The sequence below is a fragment of the Medicago truncatula genome, chromosome 8 (genome assembly GCF_003473485.1).
Source record: "Medicago truncatula cultivar Jemalong A17 chromosome 8, MtrunA17r5.0-ANR, whole genome shotgun sequence".
Taxonomy (NCBI): domain Eukaryota; kingdom Viridiplantae; phylum Streptophyta; class Magnoliopsida; order Fabales; family Fabaceae; genus Medicago; species Medicago truncatula.
In genome coordinates, this window is record NC_053049.1 from 448,035 (window position 1) to 458,995 (window position 10,961).

Genomic DNA, 10,961 nt, shown 5'->3' on the forward strand with positions numbered 1-10,961 from the left:
TGTATATAATAATTAAAACAAACACACATTTAAAGAAAATAATTAAACATAAAGAAAAAGAATTAAAAAAAACAAATATAGAGGTGGATATAATAATAAAAACAAACACACATTTAAAGAAAATATTTTAACATAAAGAAAAACCAATTAAAAAAAACACATATAAAAGTGGATATAATAATTAAACAAACACACATTTAAATTAAAGAAAATATTTTAACATAAAGAAAAAACAATTAAAAAAAATACACTTACATTATTTGAATTATACCAGAGTGGCAACGCCACATGACCGGCATAAGAGTGGAGCAAGGACAAGTCAGCCGGTCCACCAGGAAAGGGAGGGTCGGTAGGTAACACCTCCGGTGCAGCAGCTGCTGCAATGTCATCCTCGTCTCCTGCATCCTGCTCATGTGGTATATGATCCTGGTCATATCCACCGTCCGTCACATCATGATGTACCTGATCCTGATAGTTCAGGTACTCCACCCCAGTCTGGTCAACAGGCTGTGACGGGTCAACAACCTGTGACTCCTCAGGCTGTGTAGCCTGAGAGCTTCCTGAGCCATCTCCCCTCCGACCTCTACCCCTCTTTGGGATGTGGGCACTCTGTCTCTCCCTGCGGTGGCTCTGAGTCATGGCACGCCTACCACCAATCATCCTCGATGGATCAATGGGGTCCTGATCGGCCATATCTACAAAAAATAAAAATAAAAAATTAATATCATTTCAATAACCTAATCAAACACATTAAACCTAAACTAAACATAAACCTAATTAAACTAAACATAATTAAACCTAATTAAACATAAACATAAACACATTAAACCTAAACTAAACATAAACAAATTAACATTAACATTAAAATGAACATAATTCTCGTGTAACCTAAACTAACTAAAAAATCAAAATAAACTTAACCAAACTATAATTAACATCATTTCTATCATTTCCATAACTAAACTAACTAAATAATCAATAAAATTGTCATTGAGACATTTTATCGAACACTTTGTGTGCAAAGTATAAAACATATTTAAATTGTGTTCATTTGCAACCATTCAAAGCCACATTATAATTTAAACTACATAGGCAACATCTACATTCATTTATCAATACATAAACTACACATGCAATGATGAAATTGTCAATTCATTTGTAAAACCTAACCACATGCAAACTACTCAATTTTTTTTAAAAATTTAACATAAACAAATTAACATTAACATTAAAATGATTGACACAACTTACTTGTGATAATGTGCACTTGATTTGCTTGCAATTCGTGAAAATGGATTTGGTGAAGATCGGAGAGAATTTGAAAATTTTGAATGTTTTTTTGTAAATGGGAGGTTCTGGTTCTGCGTTCTGGTTATGTCCAGATTTCCTCGGCAGTTAACTACCGAGGTCCTCGGTAGTATGCTGCCGCCGGTTTACTCAAAATTTCGACAGTTAACTGCCGAAGGGCATTTTAGTATTTTACTCGTGTGGCACAGCCATACTATATGTGGGAACAGCAATTCTCAAAAACAAAAAGGGTGTTACGGTAAAAAGCGAGACGAAACACGTAGTCTCACATCACATGGATCAATAATTTTCTTACCGCTCCGTTAAGAAACGAAAAAGGAAGAACTAATTCAATTCAAATCAAATCCATTGTTGCTTTCTTCAAATCTCAGCTACTTTGATTCTCCTCTCCTCAGAATCGATAAGGTATATCATATTTTCCCATTTTTAATTAATTTTTCTCGAATTATCTATCACAGTTTTGATTTAATAAATCAATCATAAACATGAACTTAATTTCTCGTGTTTGGCAGAAACTTGTTTCGATGGTGCAAACACCCAATTCACAGCCTTCTGAATTAACCACTCCCTTAATTGTGAGTTATTAAATTGATTTCCTTGTGCAAAAACTATAGATTACATGTTTTCTTCTGTTTAATGAGTTTGTTTGATTTCATAAGCATGTTTACTTTTATAAATCCGGTGCTACTCATATACTACTACTTGTCTCGTACTTCATTTTTCCTAATTCTTTCGTTCCAAGTGCAACTCTGTGGTTTTCTCGTATCATTATGTAATATTATTTGTGTTTCATTCTTGTTGTAACCAAACTCCGGTTACATTTTTTTATTAAACTTTTAGGGTGCGTTTTATTAGTAAACCAGTACATGACAAAACATATAACTCCAATGAAAAGAGACAGACCTGTAGATGCTGTAGAGAGAAGACCTAGAAAAACTAATTGAAACTATAAGGAAAGATTTAGAGATTGATGAGTTGGATCCAAATATGGTTTATGATAGAACATTATGGCGTAATTTGATCCATGTAGCCGACCCCACTTAGTGGGATAAGGCTTGTTTGTTGTTGTTGTTGTATTTATCAAGTAAATTGAGAGATGGGAATATCTCTTTCCCATTTCTTATTTGTTATATTTTAAATGCTTATGTTGTTTTGGGAGCGTGTATGCGTGAACAAAAATTGGAAAGTTAGCAAATTATTTACAGTCAAAATTTTTGTTAACTTGGATTTCTTGTTAATAGAAGAGAGTTTAATTTGGATACCTTGTCGGTGTAAAAAAATTTACACTCAGCAAATCACAACAAATCAAATGATATGAAATAAGAGTTAAAAGTGCTATATATGGTTCCTAATAGGAGTTAAGAATTTGAAATTGGAGTTGAAATAATGAAGACTAAACTACCTACGATCAGAGATAGCTTCTGTTGAGAATGAACTCACGAAAGAAAGAAAGCAAAGAAGGTAAACTTTACCGACATTTCTAATTCAAAATGTCTCTACCATACTCATCTCTGACCACCAACCTCTCTCAGGCTTTCCCCCTTTTATCTTACTCCTATATAGTCTTTCCTTTTTGCAGACTCCCCTCCTTTTCCAACACTTCTTCCCGTGCATGCAAGGTTGTTATATCCCTTTACACTTTGCATCTCAAATTTCGCTTCTGCCCTATACATATTGTCGTCGAAGTAGTGGTCATATGAGGCTATAATTTGACTTAAAATAATCGGTGAATGAATAGGTCAAATAATTAAAGCAAAATATCATTGTGTGCTCAAATGTTAGTTATTGAAACAAATAATTTGGGAGAAACGTGCTTTACTATGAGGGGGGAAGGGGGGTGGTATCAATTTACGATGGGCGCATCACGCCCTGGAATGAGAATTGTTTTGTATTATCAGAAAAGGGATTCTGCTGAATAATAGGAAATAAATGTTTTAAAATAACTAAGGTTGTGAATGCACACTGGGTAATACTTCATTACCAAAAGTTGCTTATTGCGACAGCCAGATCCCTCCTTCCTGCCAAAAATCATAGGTAAAAGATAGTTTTTTGCTGCACTTAAGCATTTTTTAGCTTGAGATCGGTTTCTTTCTACTTACATGCATTGCTTCTTGAGGTCTGCACCTTATGATTCCTGCAGAGGGGGATTTTCTCTTGTTCATTGTAGATCTTGATGTTAATGGCAGTTTGGTTTCAAATGCTTTTTTGCTAATTTCCTTACTGCACTGTAGTTTTGCATAGTTTTAGTTTTTCCACCTTTTTTATGATTGTGCTGATTGAAACCAATTTTATTAGTTTTTTTCATAAAAAGTTATTAAGCTCATCTTTTGCAGCCACAGGCACAACCCCAGGAAGATGGTTTGACAAATGATGGGCTGATTCCTCAAATATTTTCATCTGTGCCAGCTCTCAGTGATGCTGCTTCTTATCTTTCACAAACAACATCATACTTAGCTGGTTGTTTCTCCGACTATTCAGGCAAGCTTTGTGATTTTTCTAGTTATTTTTCTAGGGTTTATTTTGAGTAATCTCCTTTAGAAGTTTAAAGAATTGCGCAGCCAGTTCCTATAATTTTCATAAACATATCTAATCAAGCTGTTTTATTATGTGGCCTGTGAAATTAAAAATTTGGTTTATCTGCAAGAGAAATTGTACGGAGGTCTTTGCTCGTCTACCTTGAGTAAAAATAGAAATTATGAATTTAAGTTGTCGTTTCAACTGTTGCATTTTACACGGGAATTGAAGATTGTGGAACATAATCAGATTTCTTTTGTATTATGGTCATTAGTAACTTAAAAATAAATTTCCATTATAAAATTTCTTGTAAGGGACAAGCAAAGGCTGCAAAATGCAAAGCCACGAAGAATGGATTTATTGTTTTAGAACTTTGATGTTAGAAACCCAGCTCTAACAAAATCCATGTAAAGTTTATGAGTGTGATTTTCACTGCGGATTTTATTGTAGATCTACTTGAGTTCTGAAAATTTGCTATACATCATTTAAAATTTGTTGGAGCAATTGGCTTTCAAGTATTGACTTCATTCTAATATCCTTATGCAGTTCTCTGATACATCATGTTGACACATGTTTTCTTATTGGATTTTATTAAAATTATGCAATTGATTTATGACTAGTTCCTTTCAAGTCTTTATTAAACGTAACAACTATAAGATATAAGCAATTTTAGACCTTACATTTTTGCTTTGTTATTTTTTCAGTAGAACGGTCCCCAAGAGAGTCTGGTGCTTCTGACATTCGTGCACAAGAGCATATGACTTTTTCTTCCGCAGAAACCGAAGCATCTTCATCTACTGATACTAATCATATTTGTTCAAACATAAATAATTTAACAAGTGTTGAATCCTCTAGCACTTCAACTTCCGCAGCTCTCCGTATATATGATGAAAACACAAGGATTTCTACCAGAGATCCATTACTGAATTCCAGTACACTTGTTGCAACAAATAATACTGGACAAGGTGGAATTTCCATTTTCCGAAGGTATTATTTGTCATCCCAATCTAAATGCAATTTTTTCTGATATTTCCTTTCTCCAAATTATGAAACTAAACTGGTATACTGACTGCTGGGTTTGGATAGTAAGAAACAGTAATTTTTTTGTTCAATTTGTATCTTTGAGTTTTTTAATGAAATCAGGATTTAATTGCATACACAGTTGTGTAAATCAGTTTTACACTGTCATCCAATGGATACCCCATATTTCCATTTTGTGTCCTTATACTTTCTTCCATTGCTTTTCCACATTTTTCTTTCCTTCCTGGAGTGTTTGTGTCCTTGTATTTCTGAGAAAGCAGAGGAAATTGAGAGAAAGTTGGGAAAATTGGGAAGGGAGAGGGCTCACGGAAATTTCTGAGAATGGATGAGAATATAACCCATTCTTTGATCTGAGTTAACCTATTTATGAAAAAGTTAAGCTTGCAATGCAAACCACCTAAATATAATAGAAATCATAATAGAAATCATACTGAGTAGCCATTAAAAGTTAAGCTGCGACCTTTCTGTTCTATTTTCTATCAAGGAGTCATGGATAAACCAAATATATCAATGTAGGATTTCCAATGAGTAAAATATTACAGTCTATAGGCTCAGCAAGTTGGCTTTCGTTTCTTATGTTATTGAACATTTCTATACTTACCCCATTATCTTAGTAGTCCCACTTTAGGAGTTTTGCAATTTACCTTCTACATTAAGAATTGGGGCATTTTTTCAGGATGATAAGCATCGCATCTTCACTGTGTTAGGACTACCTTCCTTGATCTTTGATTTTGATTTATTTTATTTGGAATCTTTCCCAATTTATATGGTATTGATACATCATTTTTCCCTTTCTAAATATTATGAAATGCATCCTAGCTAATATACTGTACCCAGATGATTGAAAGACACGGAATTTAAGCTCTGCCACATGATCATCTTACTTCTTAGGCCACCATGTGATTAAACTCTACTATTTCCTTGTTTTACTTATCATATAGAGTTATGATATGTTGGTCTCCATGTATGTTCCCATTCTGTTTTTTTAAGACAGAAAATCTAAACTGCAGTTTATTAAAGCTCTTTTGACTTCTGATGTGGGGATGATAAATTTCTTTTTATAACTTCAGCCTGATTGACCGCGCTCGAAGAACTGTTCGTGGATCTGCAGATGACATAGGGTGGCTTCAACATGCTCAAGGAATGCCTCCGGTTGAAGATGGAACAGAGAGGTTCCAGGAAATTCTTGACAACATCAAGTAAGTATCATATTGTTTTTATTTTTCTCATATCTTCCTAGTTTTTTTTTTTTTTAAACTCAGTTTTTCTTTGCCAGGCACGGTGTTCACAAGTTACCAAATTCAGTGGTTTATTTATTAATTCCAGGTAATGTGACTGATTGTGCACATGGTATAATTATAACCATGCCTCTCATACACACAGCATAACCCTGAAGTCCAGTGACAAATCCGTAATTAGAGATATTATGAGATCGCATGGTTTACAGACTGTAAATAGTAGTATTGTAAGTTCAATATTATTTATATGCTATTAATTGTTGTGCATCTTAAATTGGCAGGTCTTTTTAGCAACCATGGTCCACTTTACTTTGTGAGTACGAAAGTCTGTTTTTCAAAATTAGGTTTGGCGTGTCATATTGCGAAGATTCATAGTGAGGTATATTATAATACTAGTTCTTACGGAAAATGCTAACTCTAATTTTTGTAGATTGTATTGCTGTTCTTTTTCTTACATTCTATTACTGAATTTGGAGTAATAATTAATTAGGCTTCAGTTGAGAAAAATGCCAGAGAGATAAAAGAGTATATTGAGGAAATTTATTGGGGTTCAAAGAAACGTGTTTTGCTTCTTGGACATAGCAAGGGAGGAGTAGATGCAGCCGCTGCTTTATCATTGTACTGGCCTGATTTAAAAGATAAAGTTGCTGGGTTGGTATTAGCACAAAGTCCCTATGGTGGTACTCCTATAGCTTCAGATCTTCTGCGAGAAGGACAGCTTGGTGATTATGTGAATATACGGAAACTCACTGAGATTCTTATCTGTAAAATTATTAAGGTATGTTGAATTCGAGTATAATCACCTATTCACTCCTTCTGGTTTACACTTGAAATGTGTGTTTCCTATCCCATCTTTTTCTTATCTAGAACTTCCTTCTTGCTTGTGAATACAAAAGCATAAGGATTTGTACACATGTTTGTATTTTTTTCCTGAAACTCTGCCATCTCTTTGTTTGATTGTCATCTGCATTTGCTAGACTGAATACGTTACATGATTTGATCCTACTTGAATATCAATTGTCCTATCTGGATGTTTCCATATTGGTATGCTACAAACTGTCTTATCATATATGGCTTGAAACAAATTTGGGTTTCAGTAAATTAATGTTATGAAGGATAATGGTTACTGCTGCAATAAAAAAATAAAAAAAAAATAAAAAAAGATAATGGTTACTCTTACACAAAAACAGTAAGGGTATATTAGGAAAACCATTCAATCTCATTCCATGGTGCATGGAATCATTTCTACCTCTTTACAAGGTTATGTTGTTTATTTCATGGTTCTATCATTTTATGCAATTAGTCATGAAATGGTAATTCCATGTACCAAATATAGGAAGCCTCATTCTACAGAAGCGGCCATTCCATGTACCAAATATATTGGTAATTTGGTGTCGATTAACATTTATGTCGCTCTTAGCTAGGAAGTGAAAGCAACAACTTAGTATTTTCTCACTAGGTGGGTTCAGCCATATGTAACCATCAATTAATGCAATAAGGTTCTATGAAATATTTGGTGCAAAGATAGACCATTTGCTCTAAATCTTTCTCAGGGGTTTTGATCTATTCTATATCTGGTAAACTCTTCTATAGATCTTCTCTTCACATGCCTAAATCATCTATGAAGAGACTCTACCATACTGTAGGAGCTACCCTCTCTTTCTATCTAATGATTGTATTTTAAATCCTATTCTGTCTTGTGTGAACTCATGCAATGTAACATTATCATTTCTTTGACATTAAGCTTGCTTTCTTGTATAGGTTTTCTATTGTTTTCATATAAGCTACTTAATTATGTGACTGTTTTTAGTCACGGTCAGTATCTTTTAATTATGCAAATGTCTTGCATTATTTAACTTACCATCTACAATTTACCATTGATTTATTACAAGGGAGACATGAGAGCCTTAGAAGACTTGACATATGAAAGGCGGAGGGAATTTTTACAGAAGCATCATTTGCCAGACGAAGTCCCTATTGTTTCCTTTCGCACTGAAGCTGGCATTTCGCCTGCTGTTTTAGCCACATTATCTCATGTTGCTCATGCTGAACTACCCATGGTTGCTTCAGCTGGTGAAAGTACAAAACTCCCTGTCGTGATGCCACTAGGTGCTGCTATGGCTGCTTGTGCACAGTTACTGCAGGTGAGGTATGGTGAGAAAAGTGATGGACTTGTGGCTTGCCGAGATGCGGAAGTACCTGGATCTGTTGTGGTGCGACCTAAACGAAAATTAGACCATGCCTGGATGGTTTATTCGTCGCTAAATGATGATCTTACCGAAGGAGATGCATCACAGGTATGTGAGGCTCTCTTAACTCTACTTGTGGAAATTGGGCAGAAAAAGAGGCATGAACTTGCAATGAAAGATGAATGAAAAGCATACAACTTTTTTCTTCTACGTGTTCATATTAATTTCTCCTAATCTCTATTCAATTTATTTTTTGTAGTCTAGCCAATACAAAATGTTGAATTAGGATAAGCTAAGAATGTATGTTCTCATAGATATAGCAAATGATGTATAATGTATAAGGACTGTTTTCGATTTGATGATATGATTTTAGTTGCAAAAGTCTCTAGGCAAACGATCTAAAGGTAACAACACATGCTCCTATTTTGCATTTTTTTTTCTTTCTTAATTGCTATTGAAATTTATGGAAATTGAATCAGGCCATGCAATGAGAAATGTCATCATAGTATGAGATCTCACCCAAACTAGAATTGAGCTTATTGATTTGAAAGGAAATGTTTCACCTCCTGTATATGAAACTAAGCAAATAACTGAGACTAACAAACTAATTTTCGATAACAAAAAACAATTAAATAGCTGGAAAGGTATCAGTTACACAGTTTCAATGGGTGTCTCCCCGTACTACAGTTCTTCTAAAAGAAAAAAGAAAGAAAAAAGTTATCTCTAAATCATAGTGAAGGCTTTACTTATTTCCAGTACTTGGGGGAAAAATACTTTAATTTTGATTCCTCATGTGAGCTTTCGTGATAAGTTCAAAGAATATATGCCTTAGATCTTTTTCGCATTAAAAAAAGAATAAGCTTTAGTTGTAAGTTATTATATATAAGCTTTGTATTCAAAACAGGTATTTTTAGAATGTGGTAATTGGCATTATTATAACCAATTTAAGAGGAAACTTGCATCAAAAGCATACAAATAATTCATCATTTTACAGACAAGCATCAGATGCATTTCTTTACAACGTGAAAGGAAAAAATGAAACTGGATCTTGTCCTCCTTTTTCAATCCAATGTCCCTGATTTAAGTGAACCCTTTATCCTTTAGATTTATAAGACCTTGTAAAGCACCAATATTTCCATTATTTGATTTTTAAAGTGGAATCTTAAATATTTTAGGATTTTGTATATTGCAATCTTTCATTAGCAGGTGCTACTACTGCTCGTGTTAATTACCGGATATATTGTACTATTGCTATACATATATATTAAGCATCCTTAATTTTTATTTTATTTTACACTGTACAAATATGCTGTTCCTTTAGTGGGAGTCGTAGTATCATGAAAGATACAAAATTTATTGTGAAAAGTATCACGTAGTCATCACATTTCAGCTCACTAGTATTGATGGCTCCCACCACAATATAGCATCAATGTCAACAATTTGCTCCCCCACTCATAAAGGCATTGGAGAAAAGTTGCAGGGCAATAAACGCCCTTTTGTTGAAGCTTCAAATATAGTAAGTGTTAAATGGACTTCAATTGCTCTTAACATGAAGGTGCTTAAGCACATACATACATACATGGGGCGGAGCTTGAGAAAAGAGCATGGGTTAAAAGTTTAGTCTTTGATAACAATCACAATGTTTAAATTGGTACTATTTAATAACAATGACAACAATTTCGGTCATCATAAACATCAATGCTCAAAATTGTTGATTAGAGTAATTTTAAAACCGTTGCCTATCGTATAACAATGCCTCAGTTTTTTTCTTTTTTTTGCTAGTGTTGCCTCGATGTTAAAAATCGTTGTTGGGTAATACACACCACCTCAGACTAACAAAAATTGTTGTCAAAAGAAAAGATTACATTTATTTTACTATAGGCAACGGTTGAGTGTAGACTTATGTTAAAATAATAATCTTTTTTGGTGTTAGGTCGTGGTTCACTTTGACCTTAAAGAAGCTTTGCCATTGACAGTAGTGATAAAGATAACAAAGCAAAAACAATAAGATCATGCACTCTTTCTTATCATCATTTCAATTTTCATATAGGAGCATGATTCGCTACGACTTCACCGAGAGCATAACTCAAGAGAACAACTCAACAAAACTCTTCCCATTATCATTATTAACGTAGCTATGATGTGGAGCACATATGCCAACATTGTTTTAGAACGAGTAGATTGTGAAAATCCTGCCCTCGTGAGGTTATCTCAGTTGGTATGGACAATGCATAATATATGCAAGGTCTGTGGTTTAAACCTCGGACACCACTAAAAAAGATTGTGAAAATCCTTACCTCCCTTTGATTTACTAACTGATAGCTTGTCCCACGAAAATAAATCAACAAAATGATTGCCATTTTTACTTGAACCCAACCAAAAAAGTTCACAAGTCTCTAGATCACATCCCTAAAGAGGAATGTAAAATACGCTCCTAAAATAAGTGATTAAAGTACAAGCTTGATCATCATTATCAGTTTGTGAAAAAGAAAACTCACTCCAAGAGTTTTTGCTTATGTCCTCCATAGATGGAAGTGTCAAGTACTTCCACATATGGCTATTCCTAAACAAGCATTGACACCCAAGGTGGCAGTGGCACTAGGGGAGGCCATCATATCTAGTTTGCGGCCACATTTCTATTAAAGAAAACTTCTGATTTCTGAAAATTCAG

General features: G+C 34.1%; 1 protein-coding gene across 2 annotated transcripts; it reads left to right on the forward strand.

Annotated features, from left to right (window-relative positions):
* Positions 1 to 1,552: 1,552 nt before the first annotated feature.
* On the forward strand, positions 1,553 to 8,760 carry LOC11428779 (uncharacterized). Of its 2 annotated transcripts, none has more exons than XM_003626676.3 (9): positions 1,553 to 1,713; positions 1,821 to 1,883; positions 3,642 to 3,786; positions 4,527 to 4,809; positions 5,934 to 6,062; positions 6,140 to 6,189; positions 6,383 to 6,480; positions 6,592 to 6,879; positions 7,994 to 8,760. In XM_003626676.3, the coding sequence occupies exons 2-9, from the start codon at positions 1,833 to 1,835 to the stop codon at positions 8,474 to 8,476; spliced, it is 1,527 nt and encodes a 508-aa protein (XP_003626724.2). In that variant the 5' UTR covers positions 1,553 to 1,713; positions 1,821 to 1,832; the 3' UTR covers positions 8,477 to 8,760. The 2 variants fall into 2 exon arrangements, with proteins under 2 accessions (XP_003626724.2, XP_024629478.1); XM_024773710.2 differs by having other exon boundaries at positions 3,648 to 3,786; positions 7,994 to 8,738.
* The last annotated feature ends 2,201 nt before the right edge of the window (positions 8,761 to 10,961 follow it).

Coding starts and splice junctions, on each gene's coding strand:
- LOC11428779 (XM_003626676.3), top strand. CDS start 1,833: ATGGTGCAAACACCCAATTCACAGCCTTCTGAATTAACCACTCCCTTA. Junction 1,884..3,641: donor AATTAACCACTCCCTTAATT/GTGAGTTATTAA, acceptor CATCTTTTGCAG/CCACAGGCACAACCCCAGGA. Junction 6,880..7,993: donor TTATCTGTAAAATTATTAAG/GTATGTTGAATT, acceptor ATTTATTACAAG/GGAGACATGAGAGCCTTAGA.